We start from the raw sequence: 27,457 nt of genomic DNA, 5'->3' as shown, positions 1-27,457 counted from the left end.
TGGAAAAAGAAACATAAAATAATAATATTGATTGTTTTACACTGTTGAAGTAGCATATTTTCAAAGAAAAATATAAGTAACCAATCCAATCACCTTTAATACAGAAGAACTTGTAGCCACTATTGCTCAAAATAAGTAGGCACTATTGCTCAAAATAAGTAGAATACTGTTTTCTTTTATCATTATTTGGCTTTCTTCTCAATCCCAGCATGTTCTATCTCTTGCTTCAATGATTCCACAATTGCACAGAATTTCTCGAAGGTAGAGGTCATTTCGCTCATCTGATCATGGACTGAGGATTCTGATGGACCTCGAAGAACCCTTCGAATTTCCTTAAACTCCTTCCAATACACCTCAGCAACCTGTTGCGTTTCAAGAATAATGTGGATAATGGCCTGGAATGGAAAATAGTGCACTCCCATTAGTTATATCAATTTTTGGGTTAGTTATTTGTTGGTGGAGAATTTGATGCTTGCTAGTTCAATCACTAAAATGTTTAGCACCTAAAAAAAGAAGAAAAAAATGAATATGAGGTGCCATTTGGAAAAATTTGAGACATCTACCACAAAATAAGTATGAGGTTATGTTTTGAACTTATTTAGGAGTGCAGGGATAACCAAGTAAGAAATTCAAACCAAAAAGCTCTATGTTTTTCTTTTACCAAAGTTATCAAATTTGATTGCTAAAATTTAGACCAGAATTACATCATTCAGGACCTCTTATGGCTAAACCATTGGCAGTACCATTGGCCTCCCTATATATATGATGGAAACATATCGACCGCATCTCTGCCAAATCCATCACTTGTCCCCAAATTAACCAAAGCATCTAAGGAACTCTTTGCTCTTGTCATGTTTAAAGAATCCTCTTCCAACATGATGAAATTCTCTAGATTCATATATTTAATGAACAATAGTCATCTGAGCAAAGTTATGAATTCTGCAAGCTTGGCAGTTGCATAACCAATAGGTCCTGCATAAGAGATAATAATTGACCCACTCCAATCTCGTATTACTCCTCCAATACCTGCTTCGCCTGGATTACCGAGAGAACTGTCAACAAAGTTTAACTTTAAGCACCCTTGAATAGGAGGTAATCATCGACCTACAGGCCTTGTCCTTACCATATTAGAGAAAGCAAGGTTCACTAAGTTTAACCTTACATCAATCTCAGTGATAACCCTACCTTCTTAAGTGACAGAAAGCCAGGTCCAAGTGGTATGGATTATATGCTGAGTACAATCCCTTCAAAGGCGCGTCGATTACGCTATTTCCACATCTCTCAACACACTGCCCTTCTAATTATTTGCCACAAGATAGATCCCAACTTCGATAAGGCTACAAAGACCAGTTGTGATATAATACCCAGCATATCCCGAGGTAAAGCCACTCTGAATCCTAATATATTTAGAAAGAATTCCCAAATTTTCGAAGCAAAGTGACAATGTACCAAAAGATGTGAAACAAATTCACCATCTTCTTTGCACATCAAGCAAACATTGGGCAAGACCTTACCTCTCTTGATAAGATGGTCTATAGTCAAAATTTTATTTTTCCCAGCCAACCAAATAAAGCACTAAACTTTATGGGGTATCGGCCACTTCCATACTTGTGCAACTTGTAACAAAGATCATCTGTGGCGATCATGGAACAGTATGGAATACGTCGCTTTCACCGAGAACCCATCCTATTTATGCTCCCATACCATCTCAACCGCAATACTACAAGAAATAACTACTTTCTGCAGTTGCGATAACAGTAATGTTAATTGCACCAACATGTTCTCTTGAATTCAGTTATGTGGAAACTGAATATTCCATACCACTTGCTCCCCTACTAGTTTGTAAGTGTCAGTTATCAAGGCATTAGGATTATAAACTTTAGCAAATAAATCAATGAATGATATCTTCAGTGGATAGTTACCTATCCACTTTTGATGCCAAAAAGAAACTTGAGATCCGCTCCATACACACCATCAGATATCTCTATGAAGATAAGGTTTACATAAAAAGATATCTCTCCAATAAATCGACCTAGATGCACTTCTTCTATCCCCTCCAATCCAAATACCAAAGCCATCTACACAATATTTTGCTATAAGTACCTTACACCAAAGATGATGTTTGAAGAATAGACTGCGCCACCACTATTTAGTTAATAAAGCTTCATTCATAAAAAACATTCTTCTAATGCCTAGGCCCCCTTCACATTTTGGGGTGCATACCTTATCTCATCTCAACAAGTGGTATTATTTATCCTCCCCAAAGGAACCCTATAAAAAATTACGCATCATCATTTCGATTTTCTTGACTACACCCGATGGCATTTTCAAAAGGGACATTTGATAAATAGGTAATTTTGCCATGCAGGATCTCAACAAAGTCACTCTTCCCCTAATAGAGAGATATTTCGGCTTTCATAAATCCAATTTCACTTGAACACTCTAAATCACTTTATCCCAAATTGAGATAGGGAGTAATGCATAAAAAATTGGCAGCCCTAAATATCGGGAAGGTATCGACTTTACATCCAAGAGTCAGAGCCAACTCCCCAACCATATCCTCACTACAATTGACCCCAACTAAAGATGTTTTTATAAGATTAACTTTTAACCCCACAGCCAATTCACAACACTTTAAAAATATGGCAATATTCTCAATATATCCCTTCTTTGCGTTTGTAAATATCAATGTGTCATCTGCATACTAGAGATGAGAAATAATAGGTCCATCCTGACCAATAGGAAAGCCCGAAAAGTTACCCCTATTCACCACATTACTAATCATAAGACTAAAACACTTTGCATAGATTGTGAAAAAAAAAGGTAATAAAGGGTCTCCCTGATGGAGACCTCTAGAGGCTTTAAAAAATCCTTCTGGGCAACCATTAATAAGCACCGAGAAGTACGCAGAGGATAAACAACCATAAATCCAGTTATGCCATTTCACCCCAAAACCCATCCTATTCAAAACTTCTAAAAGAATGCTCCACTCAACTCTATCATTGGCTTTTCCCATATCCAATTTGATCACCACACCTGGTTCTTTACTTTCAACTCTTGAATGGATTTATTCTTGAGCTACAAACACACTACTAATCAACCTGTTTTGGATAAAGGCTGCTTGACGTTTAGAAACCACAAAATTTAGCACCTTCTTTAGCTTTATCGCGAAAATCTTAGCAATAATTTTATACAAGCTACTCAACAAGCTGATAGGACTAATATCTGAGAGTTCCATAAGAACATATTTTTTAGGGATTAAGGAATAAAGTCGAGTTTACCCCCTTAAACAATTCCCCTCTTATCAAAAGCTGCATACCATTCCCAATAGTTCCCTAGAGAGCATAGACCAAAATCTATGAAAAAAGCACATAGAGAAGCCATCTATCCTTGGTACGTTATCCCTTGCTAAAGAAAAAACTGCAACCTTCAACTCCTCCATTGACACACCCACCTCCAACTTAGCAACCAAGTCCACAGAGAGGACTTTAAATGGAATGCGATCAATTCTAGGGGTAAAGCATACTTCCGAAATGACAGTATTACAGAAGTGTTCTACGACAGCCCGATCACAGCCATTATTATCATCCTGCTCAACCTCTTGGATAGATAAACCAGAGATGTCATTTTGCTTCCTACGAGCACTAGCAATAACATGAAAGAACTTAGTATTCAAATCACCTTCCTTGAGCCATTTTAATCATGAACTCTATCTCCATTAGACTTCCTCAAACCTACGGCGTTCATTCAGGGAGTTAACCTTTTCGATTCTAGATAGAACAGTTTGCTAAAAAATCACCCCATCACTTTGCATAGCTTGATCAATCCTCTGAATTTCTTCCAACACACAATTAATTTTGACACTTAACTAGTACTTGTTTTCCTTACTCCATCGAATTAGCTTATGGTTAACATTAAGCAATTTTTTGTGTAATTGAAAATCTAAAGAACCATAGGTGATAGTATTTTCCCAAGTTGCTCTAATGAGATCCCCAACCCCTTCTCCATCCAACCATCCTATCTCCAATCTAAACAGCTTTGGACCACCCATGGAGTTACTTGAACTCAGTAATAACGACATATGGTCAAAAGACAATCTAGGCAAAGCTTTCACAGTAGCCAAAGGAAAAAATTCCAAAAACTCAATAAAGACTAAAAACCTATCGATCTTGGTCAGTTTAGAGACCAAAAAGCTCTATGTTGTGAGATCAGAAATTCGTCACGCATTTTTCATAATTCAAAAAATAAAACTTTTGCCTTGGAATATTTTTGGAAAAGTAGAAATAAAAAATATACTTCCACATAGGTCTAAAAAATTAGTAGGTTGTGAGCAATATACTCCAATATCAACAACGAATGGTAGAGTACTCGTGCATCTTTCCCAGAGATAATCTCTAATTGTGCAGCGAGTAAATTCAGTTTGATAGGTGGCCTAGAATATTGATGATTCTCTAATTGTGAGGCGAGTAAATTCGGTTGGATAGGTGGCCTAGAATATTGATGGTTGACATTAGGAAATGTCTTAGAGGGGGAGCAAGTTAAGGAAACAATCATGATCTATAATCTCACTAGCATGATGGTAGCAAATCCCATGACTAGGCCTATAGCTTGAAAGAAGTACAAACACATGTTAAGGGATTGACTAGGCCTATAGCTTGGAAGAAGTACAAGCTCATGTTAAGGGATTGGAACCGCGGAGTCCCTTGTTGGTTTTTTTACCATCATCATTGTATGTGTCTTCCTATACATGAATGTTCTTTTGGACCAAATTTTAGCATTTATTTGAGAGATTTATCTTAAAATGGCTTTGTCGATGCACATACATGTAGTTTGATTACATATTCACACTTGTGCAACATGATGCATTTTCATTGTGAGAAAAATCATCGACGGGCTTGGTCTGCTTTTTTGTATAGTAGTGACCACCATCAAACTCAGGGATATTGAAGGATAAGACACACATGTGGTGTGTGATTAATCTCCTTGGTAAGAGATCAAGTGGAGATTCCATGGTTGAGAATCTATAGATTCTAAATGGCATCGCAGGAAATCATATAGCCTATAGGCTAGCTCAGTGTGAGCATCGAGAATACTTAGGTTGGTCAATTGGACGCATCATTGTGCTGATTTTAATAAAATGCATAGCTATGGCTGAATTAATACCTACGTGGTGTAAACTCGATTTAGATCATAGTATTATTTATCATTTACATCGTGACACATGACTCAAACCACACATGCAAAGCGAGATTGCTAGTATTTAATAGAGTAGCCTGTAATGCAGTGAACATAGGTGTCCATATAGATGCTGAGATTCTATTAGGAAAATGGAGGGTCAATATCTCTATTTTAGCCTGCATTTCCGTGGTAGGAGTAGAGCTAGGAATGCAATTAGTCTGGCACAAACTGATGCAAAGCGAGATTGCTAGTACTTAATAGAATAATCTGCAATGCAGTGAACAAAGGTGTCCATATAGATGCTGAGATTCTATTAGGAAAGTGGAGGGTTAATGTCACTATTTTAGCTTGCATTTCCATGGTAAGAACAGAGTTAGGAATGCAATTAGGCTAGCACAAACTGATGGCAAGGACAAGGGAAGGTCGGATAACTCTGCACAACATAACACTCATAAGTTGTGTAAAAATATTAAAGAGTTTACAGAGAATTTTCTTCTACAAAAATGTTCTAAAAATACTATAATAAAGTAATATATTATTGAAAAATAAATTTATTAGCTTGTATGTGAACAACGGTTTTAAAAGATGAGTTGGCCATGTAAGTACGAAGGGATTGAGCTGAGCTTAGGAAGCTCATGAGGGCATCTGGTAATGCCTAAACGTGTCTAAGATAGGGTGGAGCATTTTTGAATAAAAGAGAAGGGGTGTTCCATATTAGTTTGATGGAGATTTAATGAGGTTTTCATTGCAAAGATTCATTGCCCTTTAAGGTCTCGCAACACATTTCATAATAGATTATGGGAGAGTTCTGGGGCTTGATGTATGGCCTGATGATGATAATGGGGATTGACATCTTTTTTGGTGCAACAATGGACAAGTGGAAGATTGTGGATGTAGGGATCTCCAAGGAATTTTTGTGATGTTTAATAGTCAGGACATTTATGGTATTGTTGGATTTTTTCATGGGAAAGAGGATTCGTATGGATTTCCGATTTCTGATAAAATTGACTGGGGGAATCTTATCCAAAATAGAAAAAAATTATTTTTCTTTTAGATAGGATTCCATCATTGGACATTCTTATAAAAAAGTGTCATGAGTGAAAAAAAAACTACTCCAAAAACGGAGTTATGTGATACTTAAAAGGGCTTCTCTATCTACACCTAAAAGGTCGTTCTCTACTCTCTTAGTTTTATTTCTCTAGAGCTTTTTTTTTTTTGCGTAGTTTTTTTCTCTAGAAACTCCTAAATAAAGAAAATCTTATTGCCAATTTAAGAGCTCCTAGGACTTCTATCGGCTCAGGATTTGCTATTGTAAGTATTGTACTTTTAGTTCTTGCAATTAAAAGCCAACACGAGGTTCCAAGCACGAAATTCTTGTTCTGGATTAGAAAAGTGCATAAAGGACTAGAAATATTTGCACCAACCGCTAGAGGGAATATGGATAAAAAAAAAGTATATGATCTCTACCTGATCCTTATGTTTTTGTATTTAAACAGCATGGGATTTACCTTATGAGTCCAATTGCACCAAAAAATGTATATTTGATTTTCCCTGAGCTTGTCACTATAAATATTGATTGAAATAGTTATGTTGACATTTCCCCTTCTTTGCCACTAAAGTGATTAATGACCATGTTTATGCTGTTTAAAAGATGTCATGAACTAAGAATTTAATGCAGATTACAAGGAAAGTTTGAAATAATATTCTTTTATTATTTACGCGGTGTCAAAAGAATATAAATAAATCAAAATTTGTGTAACAAAGTCAGAAAAGGAAATGTATGCTTTGAGACCATTTACTTTTGATGAAAAGGAGCCTTAATCATCATTGACCGTTAGATTCGAAATTAGGGAGTTGAGGATGTTTGATTGTTCGCGCACAAAGTCCAAAATAAATTTTCTCAGATGTTGTGACACACTTTCATCTATTAGATTTCACATCCAATAACTAGAAATGTTGTATAAAAAGTAGATAGTCTCATATACAAGCCTATTAAAAACTAGGTGACATAAATTGTTGGAGCATCTAGGCTTCTATTAATTCCTTAAAAATCGAAAGACATAATGAATGACTACTTGGGATATAAAAAATGTAGACATATTCAAGTTTGGAAAATGTGAGCATAAGGTGGCCACCAAAAGCTTTCATGGTATGATTATTTTGATGGTGGAAAACTCTGAAATTAGTGATCTTAACTTTGGAATAATAGGTATCAAGAAGGAAAAATACTGTAACATATTTTTTAGTTCGTCCATTTCATTATCACGAAAAAAATAGTAAGAGCTTATTGAGCCTGCGTTTTGTTGTGGCATTAATCGTAAAGCTACTGCCTTATGAAAACCTAGAAAGAGAAATGACCTAGAGATCAAAAGGTGCTCCAAATGCTGCCAAGTCCAGGATGGAGTTTAAAACATTTGGGGAAGATATAGCATAATTCAGTGGGAGCTCATGAAAAGTTTTGAACTGTTTTCTGCTTATTATATTTGTTTGTTTTTCCACTTTCTCCTCAGGTTTTTGGGCACATATCTAGAAATAAAAAAAAAGAATTATAAGCTTTTTTTGAGGAAAAAATTTATATAAAGCCGAGGCTCTAAACAATCAAATTAGAGTCCACCTCAAAATTTCACTCAAAGAGGTTGTTTGATCCCCAAATATCCTCAAACTGATCATCTCGACATCAAGATGCATGGACATGAGAAAAAAAGGATTTCAAGTTTTAGAAATAATGCATCTTGTAATATATTTTTGGACTGTCAATTTTCAAGATTTTTAAGTTTTCATAAATCCGCTCAATCTCCACTATTTTTGAAGCTTTAAATTACATTTCTAGACACAATTTGAAGGTGCACTTTACTTTGATTCTTTAGAGCTTCGGCTCTATACAAACCACACTTTTTTTTTAATTAGTTTTACTTTACAATACTATCACATATATTTCGCTTATATTTTTTTTAATATATTGTTGGACATGGTGCTATCCAAAATTCGCCATCATAAGGAAACCCCTTATGAAATGGATTGATACTATTGAAGTTGCCTAAATTAGCTAGGAACTCTATTAAAGTATACTTTTTGGCATCCCACTTTATATTATATATATATATATATATATATATATATATATATATATATATGGAAAACCCTTCCCAACGCCTATAGGTGAAAATAAATAGTGATTTTGCCTACTCTTCATCACCATCAAAACTTCATTGCATAGTCACAATTGTCTAGTAGTGTTTCAATTTTCATTTGTTTCTACATATCCAAATTACTTGAAACTTGGAGCGTGTGTACATCTTGGTGAGGCGCAACTAATAAAAATATGAAAAAAATAATTGATAAAATATAAATTAACCAAAATACCCATAAAAATTTACAGGGTATTTTCATCAATTTATATTTTACGAATTATGTTTTTCATATTTTTATTAGGTGTGCCTCACTAAGATGTACACACACTCCAAATTTTAGATCATTCTGATTAGTAAAAAACATGAAAATCGAAATATTACCGGACAATTGTGACCATACGATGAAGTTTGGATGGTGAAGAGGGTGGGTGAAATCACTGTTCATTTTCGCCTAGGCGTTTGGTAGTATCTTCCATATATATATATATATATATATATATATATATGGCATTGATCTATTGCAACAATTGTACAATATTATAGTGCAACCACACTTCTAGAAAATTATGTTTGTGGTATTTGTCTGACCCAAAATTTTGTACATACAATCTCTTCATCTCAATAATCAATTAAAAAAATTAACAAAGTTCATTTGGAATCCTAGATTTGGTCAAAATGAGCCTCCTCCAACAACGAATCTAGCATTTATTTGGTGAATTTCAAGATCTTAGCCTTTAAAAAGTCAAAATCATTTTTTACTTTTTCAACATTGTTCATCTACTGATAATAAAGATATCTAAAAAAATATATGGAAAAGGAAAAATCCTTCTAAGGTCAAGATCTAAGCATCTTGTCAAATTGGAAGGCCTATGTTAATTGGGCTAAAAAAATATTTTTTATGTTGCGGTTTCAAATTTTCCCTTTTTTAATTGTTCTTTAGAATAAAAGAAGTGTATAATTTAAAATTTGATCAAGCAACCATATATATAAATTTCATGCAATGGCTGTATAAAAATATGATGCAACAACCTTTAAAAACTATATTAGAGCCATTTGTTTGATCCAAATTTTCAAATATACACTCTTTTCATTTTAATGAACAATCACAAAACAAGAAAATTTGAAAATGCAACCTAAAAGTTATTTCTTTAGCCCAATTAACATAGGCCATTCATTTTGGTGAGATGCTTAGATCTAGACCATAGAATGATCTTTTTTCTTTCCAAATTTATTGGATAATTATATTATTAGATTAACAATATTAAAAACAAATTAAATTCACAAAAGGCTAGATCTTGAAATACATCAAATGCACGGTCTAGATTTATTACTGAAGAGGACTCATTTTGACGATATATAGGGTGCAAATTAGTTTTATTTTTTCTTTTTTTGATTGATTAGTGAGATTAAGAGAGTGTGTGTGCAAAATTTTTGGTCATACAAATACCACTAGCATGGTTTTCTAGAAGTATGAGTATATTTCAATATGATACAACGGTTGCATAAAATCACTGCCCATATATATATATATATATATATATATATATATATATATATATATATATATATATATATATATATATATATATATGGGCAGTGATATTTCAATTTTTATTTTTTAACTAATCAAAATGATTTGAAATTTGGAGCGTGTGTACATTTTAGTGAGGCGCACCTAATAAAAATATGCAAAAAAATAATTCGCAAAATATAAATTGATCAAAATACCCTCATAAATTTACGGGGGTATTTTGATCAATTTATATTTTACGAATTATTTTTTTCATATTTTTATTAAGTGCGGCTCACTAAGATGTACATACGCTCCATATTTCGAGTAATTTGGATTTATAAAAAAGAAATGAAAATTGAAACACTACCAGACAACTATGATAGTGTGATGAAGTTTGGATGATGATGACGGTAGGCGAAATCACTATTCATTTTCTCCTATAGGCGTTGGGAAGAGTTTTGTTTTATGGAAAAAGTTACACAACACCTATAGGCTAAAATGAACAGTGATTTCGCCTACCCCCATCACTGTCCAAAGTTCATCGCGCGGTCATGATTGTCCGGTAGTGTTTAATTTTTTACTTCTTTTCTACAAATCACCTGAAATTTGGTGTGTGTATTCATCAAAAATAGGAGATTCTTTAAAAAATATATAAAAAAATATTTTACTTGAAAAACATTGACCAAAATACTCCTGAAATATTTCAGGGGTATTTTGGTTAATTATTTTTTACAAATAATTGTTTTTATATTTTTATTAGATGTGACTCAGTAAGATGTACATACCCTCCAAATTTCATGCCATTGTGATTTATATAAAAAAAAAATGAAAAATAAAAAACTACCAGACAATCGTGATCGCGCGATGAAATTCTGACGGTGATGAGGGTCTTCCTTTAAATAGTTAGGTAGCGGCCTCTTGCCTAGAGAGGCAAAGCGACTTCATCAATATAGACATGCAATGGTTTCCCTTTATTCTTTTAGGCCCCGTTTGGTTCTTAGAAATGGATGTTTGTTGTTTAGATAGCATCCGATAAGAGACCTAGAGAATGACTGTTCATTGTTTAGATTGTATTATTATTATTATATTATAATTATTAACATAATATTATAATATAATAATATTACAAAATTGTAACATAATATGGTATGACATAGTAGTATATCAATTATTATATATTAAAATAAGTATATATTTATAGATATTAATTTTATGTTATAATATTAAATATTAATTACAATATATACCATATATACTGTAATATGTAATTAATTACTATTATACATAATTATAATATTAATCAAAGACCGATGGGTAATATGTTATCGCCTAACATATCACGTGTTTTAAATACTTGTTTCTTTCGCCTTCTAGTCTTCCTCGCTTTGTAAAACAGCGGCTAGAGTCGATCTAGGGGATGGACTCTAGGCCACGAGGCAAGGGCCCCTCAAATGGCCCTAGCGCATCGTATATTGCACGATGCTTTCGCTTAATGATCTACAATTCATTGAGCCCCACAAGCATTTGAGGCCGATTTGCTCAACAAATCGGGCCTCTATCTTCGTATAACATGCCGCCTTGCCTTCAGCACCTTCGGCTCCTCTTGTGCCTTCGGCCTGGGGTTCCTTGCCTTCGCCTTCCGGTTTATTGCCATATAGCTTGCTTTCCAACGAAGCCGAGATGTTCGGCCCGATGCAGTAGATAAGTGGATAGGTTCGCAATACTGGCCCTTAACTTGCATGGGATAGCCAAGCCGTTCCAATTCACTAATAAAAACCACATTCTTAAAATCAACTGCAATGTATTGTTTAGCCTACCTTGGCTTTGAGTCAGATTCCTTACATGCCTAGCCCGGAAACTTACCATGACTATTCTACTAGAACTAGCAAATAACAAATTATTATTTTAATTATCATATTAATTATTATAATTAATTACATAAATATTATTTATTATATTAATTATTATAAATTAATTATTAATATTATTTTGGTGGAATATGCATCTCCACTTTTTGACCTCAAAATTTGGATACAGCTATCGACACAGAAATTGAAATCCCATCTTCAGATTGTATCCAAAATGCTGAAACGCCCCCGCATCCATGGAAATGAGTCTTCTAGCGACCCAATTCCAGGGAACCCAACAGGCCCTTAAGCGGAGTGAATCTCATGATGCTGAGTATGAGTTCAAACAAATGGCCTGATATTTCAGGTGGTTGAAGTTTTATAATCAAAATTCATTTTTCTCAGTAAATATTCACAATTAGAGTTCGTAATTGAATTTACCATGTAAAGAGGACGTCGGGCATCGGATATATTCTTTTCATACAAGCACTTGCAATCCAAAGCCTCCTTATAGTGTCCCTTCAAAATAAAAAGACTTGAGAAATATTTCAAGAAGTTGAGTTGCAATTATTTCAAAAATATGAATTAACATTTGAATATGAATGAGAGAAATACAGGGAGAGATCCTCCATGTAATCCGGAGTGCCATGCTAGTCTGTTTGATAACAGGAATTAAGGCCCCATATATTGTCTGAACAGATAATAATTGGACACTCACTTCAATTGTCAGTTGTGCCGGACAAACAGTAGAGATAAAATGTAATGTTTGTGAACTTGTTTGATGGACAATGATACTTTTTCTAGATCATTCCAACCGTCGGAGTTAGACTACTCGGACCACTGACGGTTGAGAACAAGATTCAGCAAGAATGATGTCGAACCAAGATTATATATCTTCCATGGCAGTTTTCTTTCTATGAAATGCATGAGAAAGAAATAGGGTAAGATGCTTTACCTTAGAAATAAGAGAACAGGGTCTTGGCAGTGGATGTCAATACGATGTATTGAGTTTCATTACCACCAAGTCTGAAGTTAACATTAAAAGAAAAGGGAAAAAAAAACTACCTCATAGATAAGCATCTCAACAAGGAGCATTTCCAGTTCATGTGTCTCCAGTGCCCGTCCTTCTTTTCGGACCCTTTGCAATGCTTCTCGCAGCATACGTATTACTTCCTCTTCCTTTCCACTCATTTCCAGTATCGATGCCAAACTCTTCAAAGCAATACAAGAAACTATTGGCTTTTACCATCTACAAATTTTGAGGTGAATGTAATCTAAAAAAATAAATCTCTTTTTCAGGTTTTCTCGTTGGCATCCGAGATGATTCGTGTACATTTGAGTTTTGAAATTAAATATGCATTTATTAATTCTGAAATTACACATTTATATTTTATTTCTTCATTATATTATTCAAGAAAGTAGGTAACTCATAAAAAAAAAAGAATAAACTGCAAAATATTTTATCAAATTTTGTCCTTGAATGTGAGTTAACACAATACTTTATCTAATGTGATCGAAATATACACATACGACTTGACGAATCTTCACGACAGTTTCGATGTTGTGTGTTATTGGTTTTCTCATCGTCATTATCATCTGAGCCCTATCCCAATTATTTGATCGTGGATATATGAATTATGCTTTGTCATTTGCTATATGAAGGGCTCTACCCTTAGCCAAGCCATTAGTCAACATATCTCTTCTCACTACTACTATCCATATCCTTTTGAGCTTTCCGCTAGAGCCTTCCATTGAACCTCCTAGTCAATGTTGTTTCACGTCAACATTGAACATTGCTGAACCACCTAAGTCTAATTTGCCTCTTCTCTTTGTCTATTGGAACTACCCCGACGTTCTCTCTGATGTGTTCATTCTGAATTCTCTCTTTTGTCTTGCCACTCATCCACCTCAACATCCACATCTCAATTGTACTCATTCCATGGACATATGTTCCTAGAATGAGTGTAGTTGAGATGGATGAGTGGCAAGACATCAAAGGATAAAATTTCGATATATTTGAAAGAGAAAAGATGGTTGTGTAAAGTTGGCTCCTGGCAAATCTCTACCTCAATCCTTATCAATTTTTTAAGGAATAAAAAACAATATGTTTGTACAATTCATATATGTTTGTAATATATATATATATATATATGGCATAGAATTTCCTAAGGGCATAGTATTTCCCAAGAGATAGTGTTCCTCGTATGTGAATAATGAGAGCATAATGTGTTGCTGACATTGGCATCTTAAAAATAACAATGCTTATTAATGCTCTCTAGGCCTCAAAAGGCCAAGTGAGAAAATGTTGGATACTTGGCCTTTCAAGGCCTTGAGTGCATTGCCAGCACTATTCTGAATCACAGTGGGAATGACTAGCGGCTATCTGACTCTTTACGTACTAGAATCCGGATAGGCCAAAATAGCGTTGTTTAGACTAAGGCAAGGTTCTTGGAGCAAATTAAGAACTGAGAGGATTTAGGGTTTTTCTCTAGTCAGAGTCGGTATGACTACATTCGCCTCATGTCGTGTGACGCAGGGCTTGCGGATCAGTGGATCCCGCTTTGTGATATATATATATATATATGTGTTTTGTATTTGTTTTGTGTGAGCATAGCTGAGTAGTAAGAGGACGTAACTCTAAATCCTTGACATCAGTAGTTTTCTCACATCGTATGCACAGACAGTAGCATTTTAGGAAGCCGTTCTGATAAGTTAAGATATGCCTATCAGAATTGTGCACACACGCTGAGAGAGGACCCTCGCATCCGCAAGAGTGCAGGTCCTTGGGGGGCACCTGTAATCCACTTAATAACCTTGAAGTCCATCGAACTATCGGTTAGCTTGGATAGGCCCACTCATGTCTGAACTAAATTATGCGACGCATAGGGGCCTGTTAGGTTGACCTGAAAAATTGGGTTGGATTTTCGGCTCTAGCCTAGTGGAGTACCGTACAATCCAACCACCTCTGAAACTGGATTTTTCTAACCCGAATTTATTAGAAGTTCCAAACCATAATATTTTGATAAGAAATTATGAAAATTGATTTATCATGATTTTAGATGATTTTTTAAAATTTTATTTCAAAGGAAAAATACTTTGACAAATTTTTGTGTGCTAATGCCAATTAGGGATATCCACACATGCATCCTATAGGGCAGCCACGTCATTTACCAATACGCATGACATAGAAACCATAAAACTTTATATGGGACCCTCGTTTGGATATAAGACGTAACATTAATAAGTATAATGTGTTTTATGACACATGTGTGGACACATGTGTGAGTTCATATGTGGGAATGTAGAGATTTCTCATTGTTTTAAATTCATTTATCTTTTAATTTTGTGATTTGATTATCCTTTAAAAATTTGAAATGGAGGACTCTTATTGGTGTGACGAAGATAAATTGACACACCATGACATATGCTGATGTTATGTCCCCTACCCCCCCCCCCCCCCCAACCTATTTAGACTTGATGATGAAGGTATCTCATCAATGATGGTGATGTGTTAGTTAAAAAATGAATGCTTGAGATTCATTGTATTTAAAATGTTAGGGTTAAGGGGCACATGAAATATTGTCAGAAGTGAGTGGTGGTGGTATGTAGTATGGTGAAAAGGGTGTGATCATTAATCACTATCCATGTGATAGCTATTAATGGTGATTAGCTAGGTTAGGTCTTTAGCCTCTCTCAACCCTTGGATCACTCTATGGGTGGTGGAGATCTAATCTAAAATTTGAAACCCACATGAAAAATCTATAAATAATACCTCTTTCGACTTGGCTATAGGTTGGTTAATTCTTTAATTTTTTAAGATTTATCTCTTCTCGAAAGGGCCTTATGCCCCACCCCTTGAGCTTCTCTTCTTCCCACTTCATGTGTTGGCTCTCCTATGAAATTACCTAAGCCTTTGTCTCATGATGTAGCCCATGTGTTCTAAACTTCACCCCACACACCATCCATTGTGTGATGGCTGCTATTGAGCCAATTTTTGACTGCTGTTATGTCTAAAAAATGTTGCTGGAAATTCTCATGATCCCCCTTTGCAATACCATCTCTAATATCCAAATAGACGAGCCCCTTTCATGCTATTCTCTCATGATGAAGTGTGGTGCTCACAACTTCATCACGCACCACTCAATCCACGTTTGGCTATTATTATATCAACCTTATGCTACTGGATTTTCATGACCGCAGTAAGCAACTATCTCTCATAAGTTTTCTTTTGAAATGTTAAGTACGTATTTTGTTGGTATAGTTCCCATGCTATCTTGTGCAAATCGTTGAGACTTCTATGTTTTTGGAAAAGGTATGCATGATTTACTTATTGTGTGTCTTCATGTTGACAACTTAATTCAAGTGTGGAGTTCAAAGATGTGGAAGATTTTAAGAAAGCATTGATGAAGTAGTATGAAATAACTGAGTTGGGGATCATGTGATACAATCAAATTGTTTGTAATATTATCGTTTGAAAAATTTTCGAGGTTCTTTTTATGGCCACATGCTAACTGGTGAGTACTCCCTTGGCTATGAATGAAAAATTCTAAAAATGGTGTAACAAAACCCTATGCACCAAGCATCGATATATAGAAGCCTAGTTAACTCTTGATATATCTCACTTATACAAGACCTTATATAGTTTAAGCTACCAGGGTTTACGTTCAAGATTGGACTCAGTAGACTTAGTTTTGCAGCAACTGAAATTATGTTTATTTTATGTTTATTTTATGTTTATTTTATGGAATATATTATTTTATAATTATTATTTTAATTTTTATAAATCCCTGGATATTTTATTTATCAAATTTCGATTTATAAAAACAGAGATATTGATTTTACATCGTTTTAAATATTTAAATAAATTCTAAAAATTATTTTATTGAATTTTAAAATAGTTAAAATTGCATGTGGCCCATTGTGTATATGGGCCCACCATGACCTAGATGGTGAGGCCCATGAGACCCTCTCATGAGTGACACGCCCCATCCATTTAGGGAGCTTTTCTATTTTGTTAAATGGAGACTTTGACTTATGGTCAAAGTGTTATGTGTTTTGAAAAGGAATTGGCTTGAGGAAGTTGTGAATGGATTTTTTGGAAAGCATGAGACAATATGTGCAATATTATGGTATGCACAATATTATGTTTGGAATTATTCTATTTAATTTTTATTGATGGGAAATTGATTTAGGAAAGGTGGATAAGAGTTCTAGCACCTTCCATAATGTTGATGGCTTATTTATGAAATGGAGGGCTCAAATCTCTCACCTCACAAGTCACCCAAGATCAATTGTTCATGTTCAATCTCACAAGAAGAAGCAAGCTATGGAAAAACCTAAGAAACACTAATTCTATTATTGCTCTATAAATAGAAGACCTCTCTCCATGAAATCTTTACACCAAAACCTTCTCTTCTCTCTCTAGAATTACTCTCTCTCTCTCTCTTAGACGTTATAGGGGGCATGCTCCAAGTATTACTCTCTCTCTTACCTATTCTAAAGGGGCACGCCCCACCTCCTGAGTTCTCTCTCTCTCTTTAGGTTGACCTGAGGGGCACACCCCACCTAGATAAGGTTCTATCTCTCTTATATTGTTTTGATAAAACCTAAGGGTTGGGTAGTATTTAGGGGAAGATATCTTAGACTAGGTCTTGAAGTTTTTTTGAACCTAGGTCTAAAGGATTGGTGATCAAGAGGAGTTCATAGTACTATTGGACGATTTGGCCTAAACTTGCTTTCCTGGCTGAGATTGATGTTTGATCATTGCTTCCGCACCATCGGATGGTGGTGACACAATGTAGGGTGTAATAAGCCCGGTTGTGAGAATCTCCAGCATATCTTTTGTTTACTGCATATTCATTTATATTGTCTTTATATTTCCAAGCATATGAAGTAGTGGCTATTTTCTTTATTTAAAAAAAATTGGTTTAGTGGCATCAAGGTTTTAAAAGGTCTTGGTTTTTTTTCTTTGAAGCATAATTTATTGTAATAAGACTACTTGTACGTGATCTTTGCTCAAATAAAAGGGGTGAAAAAGAAGAAAATAAAAATATACATACCCCGACAAGATTACATTGGTATTTCTTTCATTGGTATCCGAGCATAGTTACTTGTTGCCAGTAAGAGTCTTTTCTCTTTATTGAGTTGAGATTTTTTGCTTGGGAATACAAGATATGGTTCACCGTACCTTCATATCAAAGATCCTAAAAACCAAAAGGTTTGATATGACCAATTATGCTTCCTGAAAAAGAAAGATTGGATATGTCCTTTATGAGGAACACTTGCATGAGATGCTCTATGAGTGTCGTCCTCATCATTCAAGTGACAACTCATCTCAAGCAATCAAAGATGAGTATGCCATTTGGAAGAGAAGGAACTTGAGATACAAGCATATCCTTTTCTGCGCTATAACCGACTCGTATGCTTTTGAGAATGAATGAATTTACACTGCAAGTGGAATCTATGAAATGCTTGAGAGAGAGTATGCGGATCCCTCTCTCATGAAACAAGCCATTGCTATGAAAAAGTATAATGAGCTAAAAATGGTAGAGGGAACTAAATTATCGGATCATGTGCACATCTTTTACGCACTAGTCCAAGAGATAGAAGACACCGACATGAAACCTACTGAGCCCATGAAAGTGATTAATCTCGTGAATTCACTTTCTAACTCATGGGAAACTTTTGTATCCTACTTCTCGGCTAGAAAGAAAGCACCAAAGTTGAAGGAGCGCATCACGACAATCAAATAAGAAGAAGAAATGAGGAACTCAAAGCATGAACTGACATCAACTCCAAGGGACGTCGTACACATGGTAAAATTTCCACCATCTTTTAAACTTAAGAAAAAAAAGGGTATAAGTAAATTTGGAAAAATATGAGATTTCAAATAGAGAGATTTTGGAAATAAAGGAAGAAGGAGAGAGACTAGGACTTGCTTTATTTACAAAAAGGTGGGCCACATAGCCAAGTATTGTCGGTCCAACAAATTTGGTGAGACCAACAAGGAACTTACTTATGTGACCTTTGAGACGTTGCTAGCCGACCCCAAGGTTGCTTCTTGGTGTCTTGACTCGGGAGCTACGACTCATGTCACAAACCCCAAATAAGGCTTTCTCTCTTTCACTCCCATGGGGCCGAGACAACAACATATCTATATGGGAGGAAACCAGAAGAACATGCTTGGAGTTAGAGATTTTGAACTTAAATTGAAGAGTGGGAGCGTCTTGATCCTAAAGTAAGCACTTTATGTTCCCAATATGAGGAAGTGATTGACTTTGATTCATAAGATGTCTCTAGCAGGATTTATGACCACTTTCGGTTGAGAGAAAGTGGTAGTCAAGAAGGGCAATAATGTTGTTATGATTGGATATCTTGTGGATGGCTTATTTACTATTAAAATGGAAGAGAACATTACTTATGTATCATCCCTTAATGGATTCGATGCTACCCTATGGCATATGAGGTTAGGATACATTAACTACAACAGAATGGAAAGATTGAAAAAGGGCGGTATTTTTCAAAATTACAAAGCTGATTTATTGAAAGTGTCGGAGTCTTGTGTGCAAGGAAAACTAACATGAAAAAATACCACCAGAGCAAAAAGAGCTACTAACATTTTAAAAATCATTCATAGCGACATATTTTGTCCGATGAATGTAGCTATCAAAAGTCGCAAAAGATATTTCATCACTTTTATAGATGATCGCTCGCGATATGGCCATGTGTATCTTATTCACACAAAATCGAAGTCTTAGAAAAGTTCAATTTGAGGTAGAAAATCAAACAAACCTAAAATCAAAGTCCTTAGAACCGACAGAGGGGGGAGTATTCATCCGACCTTTTCAAAGAACATTGTGTTGAAAAGGGAATTATCCATCAATACACCATGCTCTATACTCTCAAACAAAATAATGTTGCTGAGAGACAGAATATGACCTTGGTTGAAATGATAAGGAGTATGATGGGGCATGCTATGTACGCCCTAGATATTTGGCGAGAAGCCATTTTGACGATATGTTATATCCTTAATCGGACTTCCACAAAAGCTTCTCCATTTACTCCTCATGAAATAGTCACCGGTCGTGCTCTCTCCCCTGATTATCTAAAAGTTTGGGGTTGCTCAATCCATTTCCTTATGCCGCACAAAAATAAGACCACACTTCAACCCAAAACTATGAAAATCATTTTCATTCGCTAACCAGACCATGGTAAGGGGTATCGATTCTACAACCTTGAAACCAAAGCGGTTATTGAAAGCTGCGATGCTCACTTCTTCGAGGAAGAACCCTTTGAAGTAAGATTGAGTCATAAACAAGCCAACTTTTTTGAGGAGGCAAAAAATAAAGATGGGCTTTAAGAACCCGAACCTGAAACTTTTGATAAACTTGAGCTTGAACTCGAACTCACAAATCAAAATGTACTAGAACCCGAACTCTCACAACCAAGACGAGGCAACTGATTTATTAAACCACCTCTATACTTAGAACACTTTATCTACCTGGTAGAACATTATGATAAAGTTGTGGAAGATTCAGATTCTGAACCTAAACCTTATCATGAAGCCTTGTCTTGTCCTGAAAAAGAATATTGGGTAGAAGCCATGAAAGACGAATTTGCTTCTATTAATCAAAACCATGTTTGGGAATTAGTACCACTACCTCAAAAATGTAAAGTTATAAGTTGTAAGTGGATTTTCAAGAAAAAATTAAACTCAGAAGGGAAAATAACAAAATACAAAGCTAGGCAAGTTGCAAAGGGATTTACCCAAAAAGAAGGAATAGATTATGATGAGACCTTTTCCATGTTGCTAAATTCCTAACTATCTGAATCGTTATAGCCATAGCAACCCATTTTGATTTTGAGGTACATCAGATGGATATCAAAATGGAGATTTAGAAGAAGAAATCTACATGAGTCAACCCGAGGGATTTGAGAAAAAAGGAAAGGGAAACGTAGTGTGTTAGCTTAATAAATCCTTTTATGACCTAAAACAAACATCGCATCAGTAGTACATAAAATTTCAAGAGACCCTTGCCATTGTCGGGTTCTCTATAAATAATGAGGATTATTGCCTCTATCAAAAGATCAATGTGAATGATGTGGTTTTTATTTCATTGTATGTGGATGATAAGCTAATTGTTAGTAGCTCGATTGCTGTAGTAGTAGTGATAAAAACGTTTCTAGTACAATACTTCGATATGAAGGATCTTGGAGAAGTTTTATATAGGTTGGGTATCAAGATAATAAGAAACATAAAAGAGAGAACAATCCAACTTTCCTAAGCAACCTATTACAAGAGGATATTGGAAAAGTTTGATATGAAAAAGTGTAAGCTCATGGCTACTCCAATAGACAAAAGACGAAGCTTAGTAATAAGATGTATTCTACTGAAGATATTAATATAAGAGCCATGGAGAGAGTACCTTATAGGAATGCAGTTGGGTCCCTTATGTACGCTATGATGAAAACAAGGCCAGACTTGTCTTTCATCATGAGCCTGATTAGCTGATTCTAAGCAATCCTGGAGAGAAGCATTGGAGGACAGTTAAGATAATCCTTAGATACTTAAAAGGGACCATGAACTATGCGTTTACATACAAAGGAGGAACTGAAATAGCTATCGATGGATATTCTGCTGCAAGCTATCTCGTGGATCCAAATGATGCGAAATCTATATCTGGATATGTGTTTATGCTTGGAGGGGGTACAGTTTCTTAGAAATCAAAGAAACACGATGTGGTAGCTCTGTCCACCATGGAGAAGGAATAAGTGGCAAGTTGTTTGGCGGCCAAAGAGGCTGTATGGATTAAGAAATTTCTTAATCAACAAAACTTTTACCCCATGCGTTGTGAAGTAGTAAGGATTTTTTGTGACAACACGATGACAATTTGCGTATCAAAGCAACCACATTTTCATAAGAAATCCAAGCACATAAAACCATACTTTTATCACCTAGGGAATGAGGTAAGATTGCAAGAGATTGAGATTGGTTATATATCTATACATCTAATGATTGCAGATCCTCTGACTAAGGGGATTGCCCCTACTGTTTTTGTAAGACATATAAGAGAGATGAGGATGAGAGAAAGTGAGGAAGAGATAATGTAAAGGCCTTCAAAGGTCAAATGGGAGATGTTGGGTGAGTGTGCTTATTAAAAGCCTTATGAATGCTTGTAATAAAATATTTTTTATATAATGAAACATAAACTCAGTGGGAGTGTCGCCCCTCGTAGACTAAGCAAATAATATTTGCTGATACATGATTGAGCTTAACGAGCTAGGCCAGCTGATTGGAAAAAACCTATGTTCCTGGGCATAGAAAACTATGTGATAAGATTTTTAATTGGTCATCCCTTAATGAGGTCAGAGTATGCCCAGATAGTGAGTCGAGGGTCTGTGTGACCTTTATCTGTGAGGGTGGCCTTCAGAGATGGGGGCAAAATCCTCATCCATGTACCATCACACGGTATTCATAATGAGAGCTGTTGCGGAAAAGCGAACCACTTCTTAAGGTGAAGCTTATGCATGTGCAAGAGATACCCTGTGCACCATAGGAGCTGTGGTTGTATTAGGTTTAGGTGACCTTGAAACGTCTCTAGGGGAGAACCTGTAATTTACTGACTGGGATTATGACCCCTTGGCTCATCGGCCAGACTTTAGTGACCCACTAATGAGCCCCGATATGGACTGTTAGTCATGAGAAACACTGGGTCGGCTTGATAAAGCAAGTGTGGTTTGTAGTCTACAATTGAAGATGGAGTGTCCCAATGTTTATTGATTTAATTTCTAGACCATATGGATCATTTTCTCATCTAATGAATTTAATTATGATTAATTTATGGCATATATTATTTTAGACTTATTATTTAAATTTTTATAAATCTCTGGATATTTTATTTATAAATTTTAGATTTATAAAAATAGAGATATTAATTTTACATTGATTTAAATATTCAAATAAATTCTAAAATTAATTTATTGAATTTTAAAATAGTTAAAATTATATGGTGGCTTAGATGGTAGGGCTCATGAGACTCTCTCATGAGTGGCACGCCCCACCCATTTAGGGAGCATTTCTATTTGGTTAAATGGAGACTTTGACTTATGGTCAAAGTGTTGTGTTTTGGAAAGGAATTGGCATGATGAAGCTTTGAATGGATTTTTTGAAAACTCGAGAAGGCATGTGCAATATTATGGTGTGCACAATATTATGTTTGGAATTATTGTATTTATTTTTATTGATGGGAAAATGGTTTAGGAAAGGGGGATAAGAGTTCTAACACCTTCCATAATGTTGATGGCCCATCTATGGAATGTAAGGCTCAAATCTCTCACCCACAAGTCACCCAATATCAGTGGTTTATGTTCAATCTCACAGGAAGAGACAAACTATGGAAAACCCTAAGAAACCCTATTGCTATTATTGCTTTATAAATAGAGGACCTCTCCCCATGAAATCTTTATACCAAACCTTCGCTTCCCTTTCTCTCTCTAGAATTACTATCTCTCTCTCTCTTAGAAGCTATAGGGCCCAACCCTAAAATTACTCTTTCTCTCTCTCTAGCCTATTCTAAAGGGACACGCCCCACCTCTTGAGTTCTCTCTCTCTCTAGGTTGACCTATGAGGCACACCCCATCTAGATAGGTTTTTATCTCTCTCATCTTGTTTTGATAAAACCTAAGAGTTGGGTTCTATTTAGGGAAAGATATCTAAGACTAGGTCTTGAAGTTTTTTTGAACCTAGGTCTAAAGCTTTTGTGATCAAGAGGAATTCATAGTATCATTGAAGGGCTTAGCCTAAGCTTGCTTTCTTGGTTTAGATTGAAGTTTGATCGTTGATTCCGCACTATCGGATGATGGTGACTCGACGTGGAGTGTAATAAACCCGGTTGAGGCAATCTCCGGCATATCTTTTGTTTCTTGCATATTTATTGATATTGACTTTATATTTTCAAGGATATGAAGTTGTGGTTATTTTCTTTGTTTAAAGAAAATTGGTTTTGTGGCATCAAGGTTTTAAAAGGTCTCGGTTTTATTTTTCTTTGAAGCATGAGTTATTGTAATAAGACTACTTTTAAGTGATTTTTGTCAAAATAAAAAGGAATAAAAAAAATATATACATACCCTGGCAAGGTTAGATTTCTTTCATTTTGCATAGGTACAAAGGTGGGGTAGTAATTTCATGCAATGATTGTATAGTAATATGATGCAACAACTTTCAAAAACCATGTTAGGACCATTTGTTTGATCAAAATTTTGAAATATACACTCTTTACATTCTAATGAACAATCACATAAATGAGAAATTTGAAAACACGACTTAGGAAGTATTTTTTTAACCCAATTAACATAGACCGTCCATTTTGGTGAGATGCTTAGATCTAGACCTTAGGAAGAAATTTTATTTTCCAATTTTTTTAGATGGCTATATTATCGTTAGATGAACAATGTGGAAAAAGAAAAAAATGATTTTGAGTTTGTAAAGGCTAAGATCTTGAAATTCAGATTCGTTGTTGGAGAGGACTCATTTTGACAATATTTAGGGTTCAGGTGGAACTTTTACTTTTTTGAGATTGATTATTGAGATAAAGAGAATGTGTATGGAAAATGTTGAGTCCCACAAATACCACAAATATGGTTTTCTAGAAATGTGGTTGAATTATAATATGATACAATCATTGCATGAAATGACCGCCCACGAAGGTGATGCCGTGGTCATTTAGGGAAAAAAAAATATTTCCGGCACTCGCTTTGGCTAAAATCGGAATAATTTCAGCCACTACTGCAGTATCTGAAGCACTGTTGCTAAGAAAGTTTCAATTTGAGTTACAAAAGAAAAAAAAGAATCAACTATGACTATTTTCCATAACACATGAAAATGAATGATGTTATATATGATATAATTCATTTGGCAAAGCGTGGTTGTAATAAAACGGTAGAAAACAGTTTTTAGCACGTTGAAAATTGAGATAGTGGAAATCAGGTTTGGTCTAACAATAACATCATTCAAATGTGGGGGAGGTAGGCAAAAAGGCGGACCTGTAACTCCGTAATGTTGGGGAGGTCCTCCTTTAACAACTCCATGAATTGTTCTGTGGCCGCAGCGAGGACATTCGGATTAAATTTTGCGTGGTGCGCCATGACCAACCTCTGAAGCGCGAACCTCCCTCCGTGAAGCGATGCCATGGAAAGACTCCTCTGGTATTTGAGTTTCTTGCCCACTGTCTTCGAAGCTCTTTCTTTGTTTGGCTTCCTTTTCTTCAAAATTATGAGGACTCCTGTCAATGCGATGACCGCGAGAGTTGTAGCTCTTATGTAAGGATCACGGCACCCTTTTCTTAAGAACTCTAGAGGCCACGAGCACCACTTGAAGGAATGTGGTGTGGGGAGGCCACGGTTGGTTTCATGTTGATCGTTGCTATCCATGTTGACGCTCTCTGTCTGCTATTGTTCCTTCGCATATAATTGGTGTGATGGAATCATTTGATGGAAAGTAGATGGATATTTCTTGGCTCACAAGCATGGGATATCTTCTCCATTACTCTTCCCAATCTTTTTTATTTTCTTTTCATTTATTTTTAAATTTTTTATTTTATTTTAGGTAGGAATACATAATGTGATGCTGTATAGTTTATTATAGCAAGGAACTGGAGGACATGGATATTTCCTGATTCTTCATGGAATTAATCGGCCCACTCCTGGTCAATTCCCATTAGTGCCGGCGACTTTTATGTAAGTTATTTGCTACAAGTGATGAACATCACCAGTAAACTTTTAAGGCACATGTTGTGGATGCACTGTGGTAATCTATGCATGAAACGAACTAGTCGAGAATAAAAAGGGACACCAACCTTTTTCTTTCAAGGGAATATGTGGTGGCTGTATGGGTTCCCTGCCATTGTACCCATTCAAGGACAGGGCTGTTGCTAGGGCTGCAACCGGGCTGGGCCGAGGCAAAGCTTGAACCTACTTTGGCCCAAGCTAAAATTTGCATCTGAAAAGCCCAGCCTGAAAAGACTCTATTGGGCTACGCCTTGGCAAGGGCCTGCCCATTAAGAAGCCCCTCCTCCCCCCCCTTTTTATTTTGTTTTATTTTGTTAACTCACTCTTCAAACTTATTTCGATTGTAGGAAGACCAAAACATAGGCATGTGCTAAAATATGTTTTAAAAAATTTAATACTTCGATGTAATTTTATATATTTTAGAAAGAGAGAACAGGTTTTTAGAGAGAAAGAGAGATAGAGTTTGTAGAGAGACATAATGGGTTTTCTGAGATAGAGAGAGAGATTGGGTTCTAGATAGAGAATGGGTTTTGAGAGAGAGAGATTGGGTTTCAACAAAGAGAATGGATTTTGAGAAAGAGAAAGAGATGTTGGATTTCTAGATAGAGAATGGGTTTTTAGAGGGAGAAAGAGAGATTGGGTTTTTAGAGAGAGAGTGGGTTTTAGAAAGAGAAAAATTGGGCTTTTAGAGAGAGAGATTGAGTTTCTAGAAAAATTGAATAGGTTTTAAAAAAGAGAATGGGTTTTTAGAGAGAGTGAGATTGGATTTCTCTTGTGGCCCAGCCCGGTCCTGGCTCGAAGCCTTAACAGGCATGATTTTTGCCCAAAAATGAAAGAGACTAATACGATCTTGGCGGGGAATATATTTTTTATTTTTCTTCTTTTCACCTTTTTTTTTTTTTTCTTTTCCTTTGGCAAAGATCACTTACAAGTAGTCTTATTACAATAACTCTTGCTTCAAAGGAAATAAAACTAACAATTCCAAGATCTTGAAAACCTTGATGCCAGAAAACCTATTTTCTTTAAACAAAGAAAATATCCGCAATTCTTATGCTTGAGAATATAAAGACAATATAATTAAATATGACAAGAAACAAAAAATGAGTGCTGGAGATTACCTCAACCAGACTTATTACACTCCACATCGAGTCACTACCATCTGATGGTGTGGGAGCAACAATCAACCTTCAATCTCAATCGGAAAAGCAAATTTAGGCCAAACCCTCTAATGGAACCATGAACTCCTTTATCACAAATCTCAAACCTTTAGATGAATCTCCTGAGCAACCTAGTTTGAGAAAAATACTTCTCTTTTCTACAACAACCCTATAGTTTAAAACCCCAATGAGAGATAAGAGATTATGAAAGATTTGAGTATACCACCATGAGAGAGATATGAAAGATGAAAGAGTGGGGCATACCCCTTTGGGTCTCTTGAAAGAGAGAGAGAGAGAAACTTTCTTAAGAGAGAGAGAAAGAAATTTTAAGTGGGGCGTGCCCCTTTGTGGGCTATATGAGAGAGATGTGAATTAGGTGTAAGAGATAATGTGTAGAGATTTTGGGTAGAGACAATTCCTTTTTATAGACTTTGAACAATATTATGGTTTCTTAGGGATTTTTTAGCTTGCTTTTTCTTGTGATATTAAATATGAACCGTTGATCTTGGGTGACTTGTGGGGTGAGAGATTTGAGCTATCCATTCCATAGATAGGCCATCAACATTATGGAATGTGCTAGAACCTTTATCCCCCATTCCTAAACCATTTTCATAGCAATAAAAATTAATTAAAGTAATTTCATTCATAATATAGTGCGTATCAAAATTATGTACAAGCTTTCTGATACTTTCCAAAAATCCTTTGAAAGCTTCCTCAAGGAAAAATCTTTCCAAAACACTTCAAAGCTTTCTATTCAAGCTAAAGCTTGAACTAACACAATGAAAGTTTCATTAGGGTGGGGTGTGCTACCCTAGGTAGTACTTCATGGGCCCCACTCATATGCAG

General features: G+C 35.5%; 1 protein-coding gene across 3 annotated transcripts; it reads right to left on the bottom strand.

Moving 5' to 3' along the window:
- Window positions 1-27,457, bottom strand: LOC18430551 (uncharacterized). 3 transcript variants are annotated; one of them, XM_020665053.2, is made up of 4 exons: window positions 24,711-27,446; window positions 12,735-12,881; window positions 12,111-12,188; window positions 1-395 (listed from the first exon to the last, which is right to left on the bottom strand). In XM_020665053.2, exons 1-4 carry the CDS (start codon window positions 25,095-25,097, stop codon window positions 183-185), a joined length of 825 nt encoding a protein of 274 aa, XP_020520712.1. In that variant the 5' UTR covers window positions 25,098-27,446; the 3' UTR covers window positions 1-182. The 3 variants fall into 3 exon arrangements, with proteins under 3 accessions (XP_020520712.1, XP_088718353.1, XP_088718354.1); XM_088862227.1 differs by lacking the exon at window positions 12,111-12,188 and having other exon boundaries at window positions 24,711-27,455; XM_088862228.1 differs by lacking the exons at window positions 1-395; window positions 12,111-12,188 and adding an exon at window positions 12,240-12,583 and having other exon boundaries at window positions 24,711-27,457.

Source organism: Amborella trichopoda, chromosome 3 (assembly GCF_054954075.1).
Source record: "Amborella trichopoda isolate Santa Cruz 75 chromosome 3, AtrichopodaSantaCruz75HAP2 v2.0, whole genome shotgun sequence".
NCBI lineage: Eukaryota > Viridiplantae > Streptophyta > Magnoliopsida > Amborellales > Amborellaceae > Amborella > Amborella trichopoda.
This window is presented reverse-complemented; position numbering and strand designations above follow the sequence as displayed.